The sequence below is a fragment of the Paroedura picta genome, chromosome 6, assembly GCF_049243985.1.
Source record: "Paroedura picta isolate Pp20150507F chromosome 6, Ppicta_v3.0, whole genome shotgun sequence".
Classification (NCBI taxonomy): domain Eukaryota; kingdom Metazoa; phylum Chordata; class Lepidosauria; order Squamata; family Gekkonidae; genus Paroedura; species Paroedura picta.
Window position 1 is genome coordinate 75,154,410 of NC_135374.1, and position 20,851 is coordinate 75,175,260.

At 43.4% G+C, this 20,851-nt stretch overlaps 1 protein-coding gene across 11 annotated transcripts in view; it reads left to right on the top strand.

Moving 5' to 3' along the window:
* Positions 1–20,851, top strand: part of SH3KBP1 (SH3 domain containing kinase binding protein 1) — a 165,341-nt gene that overhangs the window by 108,829 nt on the left and 35,661 nt on the right. For 10 of the 11 annotated variants that reach the window (XM_077343098.1, XM_077343105.1, XM_077343097.1 and 7 more), the window contains one exon: positions 18,041–18,113. In XM_077343098.1, the coding sequence (XP_077199213.1) occupies positions 18,041–18,113 (73 nt within the window). Of the gene's footprint in view, positions 1–5,246; positions 5,307–18,040; positions 18,114–20,851 lie in introns of those variants that run through there. The other variant, XM_077343107.1, reaches the window with a different exon arrangement.

Genomic DNA, 20,851 nt, shown 5'->3' on the forward strand with positions numbered 1-20,851 from the left:
TCCTATTAAATAAAAGAGTAAGGCCACCTGGGGAGGACTTAGGGCGGGCCCTGTCCAGGATAAAAATTCAGAGGGCCCAATCAGGAGCCGCGAAGCGGCTCCTGATTGGGCCCTCCGAGTGTCCATCCAGGGCCAAGCAGCCAATGGGGAGGCGCGAAAAGTGCCTTCCTATTGGCCCCTCACCAGGACAGACCAAAATTCCATTCACCCAGCCAAGTATGGCTGCCAGTCTGCTCCTGACCACCAAAGGGAGAGGAGGTCAGCAGGGCTGCCAAGGGGGATGAGAACAGAGGCTTGGACAGGCTGCGCCAGCCCTTTTCGCCCCAAGGCTGTCCTAACTGTCATGTCCAACTACAAATTGCCTCAGAACCCTGACAGAGCTGGCAGGCGGCTGCAGAGTGCTCCCCCACCCTCCCTTCAGGCCCGCTGCGAAGGAGCCTCTGACAGGCCCTGACTGAGGGAAGGAGGCCTTTCCAAGAGCAATGCAGGGGAGCCTGAGGGCCTTCCTTTTGAGGGGGGGGGAATTTCCCCTTCTGCCAAGCAGAAAAGCCCCTTTTCACTTAAAATACTGCTCTGGCCGGGGGTTAGACACAGCCAAGCCGTGTGTCTTTCTTCTTTGCAACTCTGTACAGATTTGAGGCCACTGCACAGTGCTATTCTGCAGATGAAACTGTTTTTTGTCTCCTGTTTCATCTGTACAGCAACCCTGTGCAGTAGGCCTCAAGTCTTTCAATTCAACAACAACCTGTGTGGGAAGCCTTAAATGTTTCTTTTCTACCACAACCCTGTCCAAAGTAGCCCTTTCTGCCTGGGGAGCTGATCTTTATACTCTGCAGGTGAGCTGTAATTCCAGGAGCTCTCCAGGCCACACCTGTAGGTTGGCTACCCCTGCGTTGGAAATATTCCTGGAGGTTTGGAGGTGGGACTTCAAAATCGTACAATGCCTCAGAGTCCAGCCTTCAAATGAGCCATTTTTGCCTGCAGTTGGTAGGGAGTGGTGCAGGAGTGTCCCTCCTGGCCTATGGGTTATGGCCAGCCCTTATCAGCAACTGTTTGTATTCTGGGGCACAGACAGGCATCAGTCCTGTGAGTCTAGAAAGTGCAGGAAGATCTAAATAAATATTTACAGCCTGAAACTAAATAGAGAACAAGTAAATGTCTGGAGACACATAGTAACTGAAATAGTAACTGGCAAATAACCTTGGCCTGGCAAATAAAAAAACAGTATTAAAAACCTTACTAAGGTCAAGACTGCTGTGCACAGACAGTCTTCCTCTTAGGGTTGCCAGCTTCCCTGTGAGGCTCGCTACCCCACCTCCCTCATGGGGAGTCTGCTATGGGGAGAGAAGGGGAAGACGATTGGAAAATGCTTTGAGACACCTGAGGCCTGCTGGGTCACTGCGGCCCATTCCCAGTTCTCTCACAACCCTACATACCTCACAGGTTGACTATTGTGGAGAGACAAATGGAAAAGGTATTTGTAAACCGCTTTGAGACTCCTTTGGGTAGTAAGCAATAGGGTACAAAAATCCGTTCTTCTAAGGAGCAACCATGAAAGAAGCATGTGGGCACATAACATTTTACCAACAGTGAAAATATGGGAGACAGAAGGAACAGGGTAGACACCTGTGTACTGTGACTACCCCATGTGTATTAGGGCAGAGGGGCATTTCGGTGAATGTGGCCTAATTCACACAAGAAGGGAAATGACGCAGAACTGGGGGGAATTGGTTGCCATGTAATCTTCCCCTAAGAAGAGTCTCCAGTCTGATTTTCCCTTCACATATCTGAGGACATGGCTCTGGAAAGCTCATCTGTAACCACTATGCCACAATTCCCAAAGGTCAGTCCTCTCCCACGAACATTCCACACCACAGGTTCTTGACACCCATATCTCCACACCCATGGCCTCATTTGCCACCATGCCACCACAACCTCCCACACAACACACATGACAACTCCATGCCCTTACAGACTGGACAACTCCTCCCCTTCCCCTTCCCACTGCCAAGCTCTAGCGCCCGTTGTATTCTTGGAGACAACGGGCTTTGCCCCTAGTATGAAATAATCTTGGGTGTTTCCTGAAGACAACAGAATGTCCCCCTTACTGGATAGTGGACTGTAGGATCTATATGTAGCTCGAACATTATAGAACAGGTTGCCAGTTGCATCAAAAACCTCAGCTCCAAACCAGACAAGACAACTGGACTTCAGTAGTCTATTTATGAAAGAGCTGGCCTACAACTGTGATGTAAGCTATAAAAGTCAGTAAAACGAGGCACTTTTAGACTAAGATGGTACCAGGGAATAACAATATTCCTTTCTAGTGATGGCATTCATAGTTATCTGGATTCACAAAAATAAAGAACTGGTAAACTAGGTCAGTGCTTATATGGAATTGCCCCTAGTTGCTGATAGATTCAAATGGGTAGCCGTGTTGATCTGAGGTAGCACAATAAAATCAGAGTCCAGTAGCACCTTTAAGACCAACAAAGACTTATTCAGGGCCTGAGCTTTCAAGTGACGAAGTGTGCTTGCACTCGAAAGCTCACGCCCTGAATAAATCTTTGTTGGTCTTAAAGGTGCTATTGGACTCTGATTTTATTGCCCTAGTTGCTGATTCAAATATTATTGGATGAGCGAAGATTGATGATGATGTTATCCATTCAGTCGTGTCCAACCCTCAGTGATTCTATAGGAAAGTTTTCGCCATGCACCCCTGCCTCTGACTACTTCTTTTAGTTGACACAAATTATTATTATTTAGTTGACACAATAGAAGAAGAAGAAGAGTTGGTTCTTATATGCCGCTTTTCCCTACCCGAAGGAGGATCAAAGCGGCTTACAGTCGCCTTCCCATTCCTCTCCCCACAACAGACACCCTGTGGGGTGGGTGAGGCTGAGAGAGCGCTGATATCACTGCCCGGTCAGAACAGTTTTATCAGTGCCGTGGCGAGCCCAAGGTCACCCAGCTGGTTGCATGTGGGGGAGCGCAGAATCGAACCCGGCATGCCAGATTAGAAGTCCGCACTCCTAACCACTACACCAAACTGGCTCATATGTGTACCTCATGATTTTTATCTTTACATTATATTTACTGTTTTATCATAATGCAAATAAAATTATGTTGACGCTCATCACTTGGTAACTGGTGAGGTGGTCATTTTTCTATACATCTAGCTTTTGTTCTGTAGTAGGGGAAAAAGTGCTTGTCAAAACAGGAAGGGTTCATAATAGTAAATATGGAATTGCCCTAACCCATAGAATCCCTTTCGATGAATGGTAGTATCAAAAGGGTATGTTTATGTGAGAGAGGCGGCCAGATGAGATGTGACCGTGCTTACAGGTCGGAACTGTGGACATTATCATGTCTAGTTTGTCTCAGAAAGTATATACCAAGTTCTAAGTGAAAAATTATTCTCAAATATGCAAGTGGATTCCAAATAAATTCTGAAAAGCTATCTAAACCCTAATCTTATAATTTAATTAATTGCAGGTATTGAAACATGGATACCATAATGCATTCACATTGGTGTGCTATCACACCAATACTGCCTGGCTAGTCAGGCTTGCAAACAGACAACTGTAGTTCATAGATTTTATATATTATTTATCGTATTATGGTATATGTGTAATGTAGCTAGGAGATCCTAAGATCTCCTCATCACTATGGATACATCTGAATTCAGGTCTGCCAGTTCCAAGGCTGACATTATATGCATTGGTAGAAATGATGAGCACTGGAAATATGCTGCAAAGTTATTTAGCCATTTAGTTTTTGGAAAACCAGAAAGATGTTCTTCAGCAAAGGCTCAGATTGAAAGTCATATTTAGGAAACTAGGTCTGGTGATTCATTGTGGGTGGCATCCTGCCCTGTGTGAGTCAAATCTAAGCCTGTTCCACTGCATCCTTTTGAGCTGAGTGTGTTGATGATGAAGGTGCCCAATGTGTTATTGTGTAAGATATCAGTGTAGCACTGTCATCATTTCTGTTCATTAAATTTTTGTTATTCAATTTTCTAGTATTTGATAGTATTTATTAAATTGAATAAGAACATAAGATGAGCCAGACCAGTGGTCCATCTAGTCCAGCAGTCCTCTGGAGGGCCAACAATTGAGGATAAAACCTCCTGATGTTGCCTCTTGGCTCTAGGATTGTAAGGCTGAGTTGCTCTGAACATGGAGGTTCCCCTCAGTCAATATGGCTAGTAGCCATTGATAGGCATATCTTCCATGCATCTATCTAATCCCCTTTTAAAGCCGGTTATTCCTGTGACCATCCTCCAGCAGCAAATTCCACATTTTAATCACTTGCTATGTAAGGAACCATTTCTTTTTTCTAAACTGAAAAGTCCCAGACTGTATAGCCTTTCCTCATAGGGAAAGTGCTCCAACTCCCTGACCATCTTGGGCCAACTCTGTGATGTCCTTTTTGAGATATGATGACCAGTCTAATAGCCCCCCCCCCCCGTTTTATTTTTAATGTTTTGCATGTTATTGTTAATGGGAAGGAGGAGAGAAAAAGGAGGAAATATAATGCTGCAGTGTAATGCTTCTATTGGTTTTTAATGTAGTTAATGTTTTTATTGGAACTTACTGTATTAATATTGGTTTCATTATATTGTGAGCCGCCACAGGATTCCTAGTACAACAGGGGCAGCCTATAAATACAAATATAAATAAATAAATACATGCTGTTAGAAGATTTTGTGCTCTAATACCTACCTTACCATACACTGTTACCTATAATTATTTTTTATTTTACATTAGCATAACAGAAGCCATATCAGTTACACATATCTACCTCTTACTGAGTTATGCTGCAGAAAAATCTGATCATTCCCACCATATGAAGTAGGATATGAGTAACTTAAGGAAGAAGAAATATCCCCCCCCCCCCCCGATTTCTTTTAGATGAATTTTGGTTGAAAATATTTTGCTCACTGGGTGGTTCTGGAAAAAAAGAAACCTCTCTCTTCCCAGTGTTGATATTTTAACCTCTCCATGAGTGTTAAGCTAAAAGAAACCCAGCTTTTCTTGGTAAGGAAGGAGAGGAAACCTCACTATCGTGGTGTAACCCAAACTGCGAGAGATTCCAGGTTTCCTGTGAAATAAACAAGTGCAACAAGCATTGCTTTCCTCGTAACTCATATTGGTCTTCAGTGTGACTCAGTTTTAGGCTTGGTCTCCCAGACTTAGTGAGCTCAGCACTTAGAAGGAAGTGGGAGGAGGACTCTCAGTGAGGCTCTTGAAGGCTGCTCAGTGTAATCTCTAGAAGAGCAGCTTTGCTTCACAATGGGAGAAGAGGTATGTCTGTCTTGAAATTCTTCCCTTTTTTGCTTGTTTCTACAACTGTAGAGCACAGATGATTGGCAAGAAGTCATTTGACTAATTGTGTCATGGCATAAAAATGGTGTGTTAAAAGTGAGAGACTTTTCACTAGAGTCCTAGAATGGAAAACAGCTCCATTTGTGCTGGTGAAGTAATAAGTAACATATTAAAGTAAGTTACTCCTTTACAAAGGCAGGACGCCCTGGAACTCTTCAGCTGCATTGCTCTTCCCTTTTGATCTATAAATGTATACAGATGTTTTATGATATCTTTGTTTTAATGTGAGCCTTGGGGGGGGGACTATATTAAGACTTGTTTAATAAATTTGAACTCTTTCTCCCTGTTGGAAAAGTGCTGATTTTTTTGAGGGTTCGGTCAGGCCTTTTTCCAAAAATAGTTAGGTATACTGAAGTTGTTGGTTTCCAGAAAAAAAGATTTTGTATTTTCTGTTTGAAAATACAAGACATAATTATATGTGTATATGAAGCCTAGTTATCATGGTAAAAATCATTTTAATTAGAATTTAACAATCTCTACCATTGTATACAAAGAATAAATGGCTAGTGTACTATATGCCAGTCTCTTAGTGTAATCTGTAGGGCTCTAATTCTTTTTTGTGTGTATGTGTGTGTTTAAAAGCAGATGTTTCAACTTCTGCTTGAAACATGGAATGAAGCTACGTAGTTCCCTGAATAGCTCTTTCAACTTACAATGTGCCATGTGTCTTTCCTTTTCCTGTTTGTAACAGAACAAAAGAGAACGGAATGGATGGAAGGATAGCATTTTAACATTTTGCTACATACTGAAATGTCTAAAATATTCTTGAAATATTTTGAACATCTCAAGTGAGAAGTAGCAGACAGTCATTTTTTCTTATTAACACTATAATCATTGTTAGGATAAGAGAGAACACAATCTACCAAAAAACAAAATCCACAAAAAAGGTCTTTGTAAACTTTATAGAAATGCATCTGTTACATTTTAATTAAAGCGTTCTTACAAAGAGTTCGTGCTGGATTATCGAGTCTTCCTGTTTTATCCTTACAACATCCCTTTGAGGTATGATCAGCTGAAAGAAATTTTCCCAAGGTTATCCAGGTAGCTTCTTGGCTAATGGGGACTTGAACATTGCTCTACCCAGTCTTAGACAGACACAAACTCACACATTAACATCAGTGGAAACTATGTGTGTGTCTGTATCTGAGCTTTTGCCATTTCCATTTCAAAGAGACCTTTGAAAAAGTACCTGGAGGACTGTGTTCCAAAAACATTAATTCTCACTGTACTGATGTTTAGAAAAGTGGGCTAATACTGAGAGTTTCTGAGCTACCCTTTTGACTAGACTGCTGAAATAATAACTGGTAACCATTGTGCCAGTGTGTTTCCTGCTGCTGCTTTAGTTCTGGATTATTGCATAGTTTTTGGCTGTTCAGCAGCTCTCCTAGTCTCTGTTCAGAGGATCAACTGTTTGATAGTCATCTTGTCTCTGGATGTGGCATTCGCAAATATTAGAATCATATAGTCATCAGGGCAGTTTGCATCCTATATTTGCAAATTCCTGTCAGTTTCTATTCCTCTGCATAACCTGTGGAATAAGTTTGCACTTGGATGGGAAAGTGTGTGGGCTGTCAGTTTCCTTTCTCATGAACATAACAGTTGTGCTGTTTTCCATAGATGGTAATCTTAAAAAACAAACAAAAAAACTTAGAGGCAGAAAGCAAGAAAGGTATTGGTAAGACAAAGGAATACCAAACCAACCTTGAAGGGCTTTCCTTCATTATTGTTCTCATCTACAACTATTTCTACTTTTCAAGTGAAAGCACTCAAGTATTGTTGAAAATGCATATGCTTATTGTCAGTTAATTTAGCATAGGTCTGCACCCTGATCTTTAGTTGTAATTGATCCACATTAAATAGAATTTAATTTCAAGTCAGTGTGCTTTGGATCTATGTGTGATGGGCATTTGGGAAATGTCATGCCTGTGCTGAGGGGTCACCACAGTATTTAAGCATTTCCTGCTATTCCTAATGATCAAAGAGGAGTTCCTCAGGCAATGCTACAAGGTTCAGTTTCCTTTGAATGGTACGGTACTGGTGACTTAAGAGTTACCCCCCCCCCAGCTTTGTTACCTTCCTGGGACCTCCTACAGCTGATTTTTAAGACACTGAGAATTTGATTACAGATCCCCAACATATAAAGCATAGTTTGGCACTTCTACTCACTTTTGCAATGAAATGGCAAATTGGAAAACATCCACAGTTATTTGTCTGGAAAATTATACAGACCTATTGAAGTCAGCTTACAATTAAGACAATAAAACAAAACGATTAAACCATAGCCATTAATACAGTCAGGACATGAAAACTACATGCCATACACATCAATCTGTGTAAAGCAGTGTTCCCCAACCCCTGGGCCGTGGAGCCCTCAGTACCAGGACGCGGCGGGGGAGAGGGAGGCACAGGTATGCCAGTGGGCATGCCTCCCTCCCCGCGGTGCAGACTTCACTGCACCAGGAGTGATCGGCTGCTTCGGCAGCCAAATCGCTCAAGCCAGGGGGGAAGTGCGGGTACAAACACGCAGGTGTGGCAGCTCCATACCTGCACATTTGTGCCTGCCAACGAGCGCCGCACTGGGGGGAGGTGTGGGCGCAAACAAACAGGCGCGGCAGCTCAGCGCCTGCGTGTTTGCACCGGCTGGCAAACGCCGTTCTCCCTCCCTCCCCCCCAGTCCCCGGGCCTCCCTCTCTCCCCCCCACCTGGTCCCCGGCCTGAATAAAGTTGGGGACCACTGGTGTAAAGTGTTTTCAGGCCAGAGCATATGAGAAAACACATTTATGTTAAAAATATATACCGTATTTGCCGGCGTATAAGACGACCCCCCAACATTTCCACTCAAAATATAGTTTGTTACATTACAGTACAGTACTATGGACCACTATGGGCAGCTATGTCTATCCCAACTGAAGTGCACCCGGCGTATAAGACAACCCCCCCAATTGGAGTCATGTTTTTCAGGGGGGAAAAGTAGTCTTATACGCCAGCAAATACTGTAAACCCTTTCGTTAAAAGTATATATTAAAAGGAATGTTTTAGCTCATCACCTCAGAGAAGTAAGGTATACACCAGGCAAGCCTCATGCGGGAGACAGCATTCCAGAAATGAGGTACCACCATTGGAAAGGTCTCTGACTGCCAGTCACCTTACTTCCGCAAGCATGGGTACAGAGAATACAGCTTCAGTAGAGGTTCTTAATTGGTGGGCTAGGCAATGAAAATGGGGCTTCCACTTATGAAAGGAGAAAAAAAAATCTGTAAAAAAACCCATAGAGTAGCTAATTTGTAGTAGCAAACTTGGAACCATACTTATCTGAGGGGAAAAACATGCCAGTTGGTATGCTTGAACTGATCCTGTAGATGTTGGCCACCTTGGGGGACCCTATTTGGGTGGGAAAACAGTGTATAAATGTTTTAAGTAAAATAAATGAATGAATAAATAAATCTGTGTGTGAATTATATGTTACAGTTTGTTTTTTAATAAAATTTTGCCCATGAGTGGATTGAGTGTATGCTAACTTTATTGCCTCTGAGTCGTTTATAAATATGAAATGTATATTTTGAGGACTCAGGAGAAAAAGAGCTGACAGATCTGAATACTGAAACATTGTTGAGTGTGTGAGAGAATTACATTACCACAGCAGAGAATGCGTCTTTTCTGGAAAAAATATTATACTAGTACTTGAGTATATAGTGTCAAAGGTCATTTTTAAAAGATGCACTTTGTTGTTGATAAGCCTTAGGACAGTAAAGTCCTAGTTTAAAAAGAGGCTCCAGGATACGGCCATGCAGTTGAAGCTGGCTGATGCTCTGAGCCCTAATTACCTACTTCAGAATGAAGGCAGACTGCTTTTTTTCCTTTTTTTTAGTGTTTAGATCTATTTAACACTGTAGGCACCTTTTCTTGATTGACCGCTTATTATAACTGGCATTTGTATAATCTTGCATTTTAAAAGGGTTATGTGAATTACTGAAATGTATAATTATATTGGTGGATGACCTTTGCTGAGAGATAGATGAGGAAATATGTTCTTATTGATTCTCCTGGAGCTGTCAGTGACTTTTAATACTATCAAGCATATCTTTCTGGATTGCCAGGAAATGAATATGAGGGACTATTTTGCATTAGTTCCATTCCTAGGTAGTAGGCAGGTAGTGCTTATGGGTCTCATTTTATGCCCCATGGAAGCATGCTGTATTCTCTACAAATCATCTTCTCCCCTATGTTTTTTTTTTTTACATTGAAATTCAGGGCCATCAGCATCCTGGTGACACTTAATTAGCTCTGCTGTTTTTCAATCTTCTGGGTTACCCTTAGGTTGAATAACGACTAATAAACTAAATTCCTGATAGGTTATGGCACTAATTGGATCAAAGCCTACATTTATGTAATCGATGTAGAGGTTCCATATCCTTTTATAGGATTTTCAGATTTCTTTGCAGAAAAACTCTATTTGCTACTTTAGTCATCCCTCAATTTATTGATAAAATATGGAGGGTTGGTTGAGCAAGGTCTCTTCACCCCCCTATGCCCTGAAACAACATCTTGCCATTTAGGCAGCATCTTGTTGAAGTCTTTCTGATTTCATAAGCTCTAAAATCCAATTTACTGTGATTTCGGAAAGTGGGTTCTTGGGCTGAGTAACTTTTCACCATGTGTGATGGGGAGGGAAAGAAAGCTGATTGTATGTGAAGTTTATCTGCGACATCTGTAGATAGCCAGAAATACCAGAATGAATGAACATATATTTAAAATAGTACAAGAATAACTTAGAACAATAAATTAGGGGATATTTGGATTCCGATGCTTAAAGAGACAGACTTTCTCTAGTTTGTTCTGTAAATGAGAAGCTCTGAATCCTGCCCCTTCATCTTATCTCTCAGCATTTTGCCCTCTGGCCTGACTCAGACACTGGAAGTAAGTTGGACTGAACAAATATCACCCTAAGAAAGACGCACAAGGACCCAATATATGTTCGTCACTCCTCCACTGGGTAGACATATGAGTAAAGTAATGTAGCTGCCACGTGTCTTTTGGTCTTAAGATACTTTATCTGTTTTCCATACAGCAGTACATGAATCTTAGTTTTATGAATTACAGTGTGGGGGGGGGGTTACTGTCAGTTGTTATGTTTATAGCATACTAATTGCTCTATGCCCTAACCTGGATAGCCTAGACTAGCCTGATCTCCTCAGATCTTGGAAGCTAAGCAATGTCATCGCTGGTTAGTGGCTTGCATTTGCAGGCAGGCCCATTCCACTCTGCTTGGAAGCAATGCCCTCAGGTCTAGGTAGAGAACCTTGAGACCAGCAAGAGGAGCTGGGACTGAAACACAGGCTTGTGCCAAGTGGACCAGTTGATCCAGCAGAGCAGCTTCCCTAAGCTTCAGCCTGAAATAGTCTGGGAAGTAATCAGGCTCTGCTGCCCTACTGATGGTTTTTTAGCTGATGCCTGCGCTGTGTTTTGGCTAGGATCCTGCAAAACATTATTGTTCTCATTTTCTGGCTCTGGGATTGTGTTTTGTTCAGCCAGTGGAAGACTTCACTTTTTTTAGGCCACCTTGGCCCAGGCCTTGTGGCACTGCCATTCCCACAAAGCATTCCCTGAGAGGCTGTGAGCCCAAGTTCCTGATCTCACCTGGGCTGTTGGTTTTCAGAGAGAGAGAGAGCACTGCAGTGAATGCTGGAGCTGACGCCTGTGGTTTCATGACAATAAGATTGTACCACTTAATACAACTTCTGAGTGTTAGATAGCTAAGCTAGTATTTCTTATTTTCGGAGTTACTTGATTTAGAGACCTGTGTTGCTAATGTTTAAATTGATATTCTAACATTTGTTCTAATAAGCTTTACACGTATTTTTACAAAATCTGTTCTTGTGCATTCCAAACCCATGGGGCTCAGGTTATGATGGTTAATACTCTGATGGGAGGCCATCAGGGATGTGTAGAGTTGCTATGCAGGCAGACAGTAGCAAACCACCTCTTCATGTCTTGTTTTGAAAACCCTAGCTGTGACTTGACAGCCAAAATCTTTCTATACTAGTCTAAATAGCATGGCAGAAGAACAAAAGCTCTTGTGTTTCTATAGCTTTTTAATGCTAAATGGAAAAAACAAACATCACTTTTGAATTGCATATTTTAAAAAAACATGTTTCATTTAATTCAGGGATTTGTTATGTTTGTTTTTACTTTATTGTGGAACAATAGGGTGCATTATAGAGTACACTAATATTCATTTAATTTTATAATTTACAAGATTACATAATGGTTCTAATATGATCTGCTATGACTATATCCTCATGGTCAAAAACCACTGCATTCCACTTACAGCATGCCATTTACACATTCCAATAAAATTTTCTAAATTGAAGAATGTAATGTTTTCTGACATAGCAATAATGGCAGGATTAGCAAATTGAAACTGTCAAAATTCTTTATCTCTAAAACGATGTTGGAAGGAGAAAGAATGGTGGTTTGGTTTTTTTTTTTTTTTACTTGAGAAATAAAGTACCATCTGGACTCTAGCCACAGATCAGCTGTAGATGGCCCTGGCTGAAGATTGATAGATGGATCAGCTGAACCTTCTGGGCACTACTGGTGTTCATAGAGGGGTTACCTGAGTTTGACTGTGAGGCTGCCCAGATATATCCTCTTTCCTTTGGCCTGACTGGGAGTCCACTACCCCAAATGACCTTGTCAGATATTATTCCCAGTTATTCTGTCCATGTAGAATTGTTCAAAGCTTAGGCTGAACCCAGTGAAAACTATTTTCTGACTCCAAATTCCTCAGAATAGATATTCAGCAGTAAAACTACAAAATGGTCTTCTCTCATTGCTGGTCTCTCAGAATCCCAGTTCCCTCAGCAAAGCAGTCTCATAGGACTTCTCTGTCAACTGTTGTTAACCAGTCAGAGTGCCTGGAGCAAACTGTTACTCAAACTCTCTTGCTGTGTGAAGGATTAACTCTTCACTTCCTGATTCTGATATATCAGTGCTTTTAAAGGTCTGTCCTTCACAGCTGGTTTTTCTCACCAGCCTCTTCCCTGAAGCCGTTTAAAGGCTCTAGCAAGGTTGGGTCATTTATTTATTATTTGATTTACTACCCACCACTCCAAGACTAGCTGGCTTGGGCAGGTTACAATAAAAATCAGAGTAGCCTCCCTTTATCCAGAAGCTGTATGGGGGTGTGGCCATGCGTATGAGAGGCCAATAGTGCCTTCTGTGCAATTTATGTCTGACATTTCCCTTTCCCACCTCCAAGACCAAACCTCCCAATAGCTGATTTTCAAAAACAACTGGCTGTCAGTGCTTTCCTGATTCTTAAAGGACTAGCAACCATTGATCAACTGTCTGTTGAGAAGATTTTTAAAAGGTGTATTGGGAACTCCTGTAGGCCTGGAGGATGCAGGGCTTGAGAATACAGGGGCAAAGAAGGAGTGGTGGCCTGGTGTTGTGTTTACCCTAACACTAACATATTTCATACTCTGAGAGCCAGCTTGGTGCACTGGTTAGGAGAGCCCGGTTTGATTCCCCGCTCCCCCACATACAGCCAGCTGGGTGACCTTGGGCTCGCCACAGCACTGATAAAGCTGATAAAGGGTTCTCTCTGCCTCACCTACCTCACAGGTATCTGTTGTGGGGAGAGGAAAGGGAAGGTAAGCTGCTTTGGTACTCCTTTAAGTAGAAAAAAGCAGCATATATGAACCAACTCTTCTTTGTAGAAGACAATCAGCTAATTTTGATAATGGGGGAGAGGGGCTAAGCATGCTAGAAGAGTGAGGCCAGTCACTTCTAACAGGTTTACCTTGCCCAGATCTCTATATGGCTACTAAGCATAAATAAGAGGCTGGTTCTAAGAAATTTACTGGCTGTGCCTGATTTGGAGAATGGGTTCATAGCTCACTGCCCATCATGACTGCTTATACTTCTCAATGTCATATGTGGGTTTCTTGTTCACATAATCTTACACTTAACAAAACAAACCTAACGCGTGTTATATAGACTTTAATGAAGATTTTAATCATACAGTTTATTTCTGGATTTTATATGAGACTAGTAAAAAAGCCCATATTAGAAGATGGGCCTTGTAAGGGCAGCGGGCGAAGCAGGGAGGGGACGCCGCCCCTTGGAGGCCATGCTCCCCAGGCTGCGCGGCTTGGCCGGGGAAGGATTGACACCACGTCTGCAACGCACTCCCCGGGCAGTGCAGCTTGGTCGGCGAAGGGCTCATGCCGCATCTGTGATGCGGTGAGAGGCCTTCACAGGCCCAGCAGGGAGGGAAAGGCCAGCCCTACTGGGCACTCACCTGCAGAGCCAACGGTTCACCGGTGCTGGAAGTTGGCGGTCGGGCTGAGCGTGGGAGAATAGTGCAAGCCAGCCAAGCGCCTTCCTTAGCAGCCAGGAACCTTCTGGGTTCGAGGCTGGGCAAGTGGCTCGTGCTTGGCTCCTGGAGGTGTGTGCTCCAGGGACCGGGCCAATCCGGATGTCCGGATTGGCCCGCTGGAGCAGAACAGCTAGCCAAACCGGCTGTTCTGGTGTCCCAGACATGGTCCGGACACCACCCGGACAGGGCCACCCGCATGGCCTGGACAGGGCTGCCCATATGGCCCTTTCCGAATAATATAAGCTAGCTGAGGGGGTATGGCTGGGTGGGTCCAGGGAGCTAAATGCCTCTTTGAGGAATGGGGAGGTGCCAGCAGTGTTAAAATATGCTGTGGTATGCCCCTTCATCAAGGTCATTTGAGACTCGTGTGACAGTGGTAGCCAAGAGTGCCTATCTCCATATCCAAATGATTTGCCAACTTGGGCCTTTCCTGCATAGAGAAAGCTTGGCCATGCTCTGGTAACTACTATAATGCATCTCCATGGGGCTACCCATGATGACAGTGCAGAATCTGGAACTGATGCAGAATGCAGCAGTTCAACTACTGACAGGAGTCTCTGGACTGATACACTTCATGCCACTCTTGAAAGATCTACACTGGCTCCCTATCTACTACTAAACCCAATTCAAGGGGTTGATGTTAACATATAAAACCCTAAATTGTTTGGGCTCTGGTTATTTGAAGAAACATCTTCTTCCTTACAGACCTGACCAAGCACTGAGATCTCAAGAAGAGAGCCTAGTAGTTCTTCCTCTCTCAGAGGTGCCTGGGGCAATGACATGTAAGGTAAAGGTAAAGGTATCCCCTGTGCAAGCACCGAGTCATGTCTGACCCTTGAGGTGACGCCCTCCAGCGTTTTCATGGCAGACTCAATACGGGGTGGTTTGCCAGTGCCTTCCCCAGTCATTACCGTTTACCCCCCAGCAAGCTGGGTACTCATTTTACCGACCTCGGAAGGATGGAAGGCTGAGTCGACCTTGAGCCGGCTGCTGGGATCGAACTCCCAACCTCATGGTCAGACAGCATGTCGCTGCCTTACCACTCTGCACCACAAGAGGCTCTAATGACATGTAGCGGTGGTCCCCAACCCCTGGTCTGGGGACCGGTGCCGGTCCGTGGATCAGTCAGTACTGGGCCGCGGCTCCTCCTTGTCCTCTTCCCTGGCTGCTGCCTCAGGGGCTGCCCTGTCACTCTACCTCTGGCTCACCTTTGGTGCTCTCCAGTGGCCGCCATGGCTGGGGCTCCCCCTCGGCACGGCACTGCGCAGTTACTGCTGGCAGTGCCCCCCAGTGGGCAGCGGGAAGTCAGCTGGGGGGAAAGCAAGTGGACTAGGGGCTCAGGCGGCGGCAGCAACATCCCTCAGCAAAAGACTACCCCCCTGCCGGGCCTCAGTAAAATTGTCAAGCGTTGACCGGTCACCGGTGATAAAAAGGTTGGGGACCACTGACATGTAGGATGGCCTTTTATGTGGAGGCCCCCAGAATTTGAAACAGTCTCCATCTGGTGATTTGCCAGGCACATACACTATATGGTTTTTGGCACCTGGTGAAAATACACCGCTTTACACAGGCCTTTGATGTTAACTTTTCTCTGGGTACTGCCTGCCAAGGTAGGAGAGAGAGTAGGGGCAAAGTTTTTAAGGTAGTTTAGATTATTTTATTCTGTCTTGTTGTGACCCACCTTGGGATCTTTGGGTGAAGGTGTGGGATATAAATTCCCAAAAAAATAAAATAAAATTTAAAAAGTAGCTGGCTTATTCACCAGAACAGGTGCTTTTGTCAAAAGAGAAGCCATCTCTTTTGAGCCATTAGATGAAAATTCCAGCTAAAACTCTTCTGTTTCTCTTGAGTGCTTGCAGGTGTCAACCAAGCCTCATATTCAACTTGGAGTAGAGTGGAGAAGGCTTTTAAAGGCATAAAACTCCTCATCCTTCATTTTTTTATTGCATGAACTAAATGCTGTCAGTGTCACTGATTTCCACATATCTAGTGCTCAATGTTAAAAACATAAAACAGCCCTGTTGAATCAGACAACTGGTACATCTAGTCCAGAAATACAGGGGCTAAACAGTTGCCCAGGAGAGCTAAAAATGGGACATACAGTCCAAGGCTTTTTCCTGATGCTGGTATTCAGAGGCTTGATGCCTCTTGATATGGATGTTCCCTTTAGTCACCATGGCCTGCAACCATTGAAGGACCTGGCCTCTGTGGGTCTCTTATTTCCTTTTAAAGCTCTCTATGGTTGTAGTTATAACTATATCCACTGGTCATGAATTTCCAACTAAATCACTAGCTGAGTAATATATTTCCTTTTGTCTGTCTGGAATTTTTGCCCATTGACTTTACTGGGTGTCTCTGAATTCTCTCTATTCACTTTCCCCATCCAGTGCATAATGTTATGAACCTCATGTCTTCTCTGAGTTGTCTTTTTTTCAAAACGGAAAGGTTTCAGACTCTTTTGCCATAGAATGGTGTTTCTTTTGTCAGATGATCAATCCTTGTTGCATTTTGTACTATTCAGGTAAATTATTTTGGAGTAATTGACACCATTTATGTAGCCAAATGTTTAGTGTTATATAGTATATTCCTGCTTGTACTTATGCTTGTATAATTATCAATGCAATCAATGAGAGCTTAGAGATAATTAAGCTAATGTATGTTACTTTGTGACAGCACAGAAAGGAAAACTGCCTTGAAGCAAGAGTATCTGTAACCATGAGCATCTAAATAAAAGGGGTAAGGGGTCATGGGAGGAATTTGGTGTTAAGAGTTATGGGCCAATCAGGTCCATCATTGGCGCCTGTACACCTTTGAGTGGCCATCCACCAACTGGCTGCCCAATCAGATTAGAAGTTCTGTCCCTAACCATCTTCCCATAATTTTGCTGCTTCTTCATAGTCTCTGGCTCCTAAGGCACCTCTCCTGAGGTGAGTGAGCTGCCAGGGGTACATGGGGGCTCTTTGGCTTCGCCCTCCTGAGGCAATGGCTCCTGCCTACAGAGCTTAGGGAAGCCAGTCTACTCTGAGGGGGAGTGCCCACCCCACCACTATCCCAACCACTGCCTTTCCCCTCTTACGGACCCTGGGGCACATCAGCTCCCAGGCCATCCCTCCCGCCCTAACATGGAGGTCACCAGCATGTGCCTCCACGCTGTCTCCTGCCAACTCTGAGGCATTCCTGCAGGCTGAGAAAAGCCCGAAAGCCCCAACCTAAACCGCAAACAGAGGGGAGGGTCAGGGGGAACACCAGGGAGAGAGGAGGGCCCCCAGCTCAAGACTAAAGAGATCAGTTCCTCTAGAGGACATGGATGTTTTGAAGGGTGAAATCTCTAGTACTGTAATTGGGGATGGCAGCCTGCTGCTTACCTAGCCTTCCTCTTTTTTTTCAGACGTATCCTGGCTCTTCCAAAAGGGTCTCCTGCAACCCTGATGAGGGCAGAGCTTGGTTTCCCCTCACTCAAAGCCCGTGCCCACTTAGCTATTCTGAAATCTTGGAAGAAAGACACAACAACCAAATCAGATTCTTTAAGCCATCAAAGTTTTAAGCTCTTATTGAGCAAAGACCACTCCATGCTGCCCAGAACACCCCTGGAGACCCAGCCCTCCCTGCAAGCTGTTCTGTCCAATTCTATTACAGAGGAAAGAGAGGAGTGCTTCCTATACTTGCCTTGGGAACTTGCTGGCATCATGTGGGGAATGTCTCATGGCTTAGTGGTAAATGAGGTTGAAGTCTGTCCCAAGATTATTTTGGGGTGCATCCTTGCCCCAGTGTCTTCCTGGTTGTTCTAGGGCAGGGGTGGCCAAACTGTGGACCACAATTCCCATGAGCCCCTGGCATAGCCACACTTTGGCCATCTCTGTTCTAGGGGTACCCCAGTTTGGAGCAGCTGACCCAAGTACTAGGCTTTGAACCATAATCAGTGTACAACTTCTTAAAGGGGAGAGTCCCCTCCTTCCACTTCCCACCCCAAGGCTCTAGCACCCATTATATTCCTGGATACAGTGGGCTTTACCCCCAGTATAATTAAAACAGGTCAATTAATTGTCCATTTAATTGTCCAACATAACAGGTCAATTAATTATCCATTTACATTTTTGAAGGGATTGGGCAGGTAAGGACTTAGTAAATCCATTCAATTCTTAATAAGGTTTTTAAAGTGACTATTTGTTGTTGAGAGAAGCAAACAGATTAATGGTGATATTTTGCTTTTTATCAATCTTTAAGACACTGAGAGAAAAGAAATTAAGAGAAATAATTTGTATGTTTGCAGACAGTTGGAAAAAGAATAGCTACAGCCACAATTCAGGAGCCGACAAAAATAGAATCGGACAGCAGAACGAAGAGTAAGTCTTGCTAATATTTTATTTCCTCTTATATGTAGAATAATTGGGGATATTTTCATTTCTTAGCAGTTTTCTACTTTCAAAAATAGCCAAGTGAATGTACCATAGGACCTTGGGTTAAAAATCTTAAGGCACTTTGTTTCACAACTTAAAAAATGGCATTATGCTTTTCTTTTATAGTCTATCCTCTCTCACAGAATATTAAATTGTATTGCACTTCCAGCTCCTAAGAAACCCAATTTGTTGGCTATTCTTCTGCTTAAAAAAATTATATCTTGCTCATATGTCTCAGAAATATTTAATATTCTCTTTGTTTTTCTGAGCAAGTGCTGTCAGATGGTAGTCTCCCAGAAGAAATAAAATAGTAGTAAGCGTTTCCAATTCTATAATTAGTTTGTATTTAAAAAGTGTTGAACCTATAATTAGGTTTTCATACCTGCTAGAAAGAAAATACTAGTATCTAATTGACATCAAATTCTTATGCTTCAGTTCTGTTTATTAATAGTCCTAGTCTGTGTTTGGAAACAAGATTGTGAGAGACTAGGACAGTGCAGTCCTAAACAGTTACTAGGGTTGTGCACTTTGGCGTCCAAAACGGCCATTTCCACCTGAACCAGCTAGTGCCACGCCACAGGGGGGATGGGAGGCGTGGGCGCCGGTGCATTGGTCGACACACACATACAGGCCAACTCTCTGAGAGATTGAGAGTTTAGATAAACCAGTAGATGCCTGAGTACTTTATGTGATAGAATAAGAGGAGAAATGGCTGGGACTGGCCCATTGCTTATTGTCTTGATGATTTGGGTTGTTATTAAAGACAGATTATCAGGGATTATGATGTCCTTTCAGTGGTCCTCAACCTTTCTGAGGTCAGGGACCACCTCCGAGCCAATGGGGAGAGCCGATGGCCCGGGTGCCGCGCAAACGCGCACGCGCCGTTGCCGCACATGCACGCTTTTGCCACCAGGTGGCGCTAACGCACACGTGCGCAGTTGCCGCATATGCGCATTTTGGCCACCAGGGGGCACTAACGTACATGCGCGGGAACTGCGCGCATGCGCGTTTGCGTGCTGGCAGCCGCGCCTGCCTCTTCCCTTCCTTCTTACGGTGTGTAGGGGGAGGCAGGTGCGGGTGCCGGTGGCCCAGTACCGTGGCTTTTGCGGCCCGCTACCAGGGGTTGATGACTCCCGCTTTAGGTCCTTTGGGGGAAAGCCCTTATACTCCCATCAGTATAACTGTAGCATGATTCATGGAGGAACGGCATACCCTCTGTGTGACTCATTGTCATTTAGATATTAGTTTGATCTAGACTCCATTTTTCATTGCTAGGCCTATGCTAATATGTGTAAGTGTATAGGGAGAAAAAAGAGGGGAAGCATCAAGACCCACATACTGTTTGCAACGGGAGCAAAACTTGTGTAGCAGCTAATGTATTGGCCTAGACTGGGAAACTGAGGTTCAAATTTTACTATGCCATAAAAGTTTGCTGGATGACTTTGGGCCCGTTCCACACTCTCAACAGAACGTATCTCGCTGGATTGTTGTGAGGATAAAATGGAGGCGAGAAGAACAATGTAAGCTGTTTGATGGGTGGAGAAACTGAAGTGGGGATAGATGAATGGCATATCATGAAAGGAAGAGAACAAAACAATGGAGGAGATAAGTGTCAAAAGGAGATAGATAAAAGTAGGAAAAGAAAACAGAAGTGGTGTTTTTTTAATTTTACTGTCACAGATTAATAGGGATGCCCCTTTGTATGATCTGGCTGTGCAGGGACTGGGCAACAATTTTCATAGCATTGAGAACATCATAGAGGATCTTCCTTAACTATCACAAAGAAGGCAAAGAGGATTTGGTGGAGAGAAAAGTTGAATGTATTAATTAGAAGAAAAGGGAAATTATCTAAGAATTGAATTTGTCAAAAATAGAGGAACACTTTATCGGGAATACAAACAAGGTAGAGATGGATGCATAATATTTGTCTGTTATTAGGTATGAAATCAGATCTGTATCTAGGATACAAACAATGAAATATTGACACAACTTTCCTAAAGTCATTTAAAACAATTGTTTTCCTAAAGTCAGAAAAGCTTTTATCCTCTTGCCTAAATTATAAAACCTGGGACCTGTTTTGAAAACAGTGATTAGTTATGGTCATAGCAATTCCCTCTTTGATGCAGACTGCTATGTATTAATATGTGTATGTTAATACGATGTTTGTCATGTATATAGCATATATTAGATAACAGACAAAATTGTATGCTCCAGGTTTGTCTTGAGGCTATAACTGCTGTTTGGGATTAAATTGTGATGCCTATATTATTGAACCGTAATATCTTTAAGCAGTGCTTGGTTTAAGCAGCATAATTGTTTTTTTTCATGACAACATTTCTGTGATGGTATGCTTGTATTATTTCTAAATATATCAGGAGCTGAGACAGCATAGCTTGGAAAGAACTAAATGTGCTTTAACAATGTGATTCGGTTATGATTGTTATAGGGATGGTTGCTTTTGGTAACGTGGAGGGAGGAGGGTATGGGAAGGATTTTTATTAACATTGATAGAAATTTTCTCTTTGCTTTACATTTCAGTCAGTGGGTACACTGGGCCACCATAAATAGAGATTTCTACTAAGGCATAACAAAGCCCTGTTTTTTTTCCCCCACTTGCTACTTAACATGTGCATAGAGCCCACCTATATCTCCACCAAACTGTATCCTCACCCTTCTGCTTGACT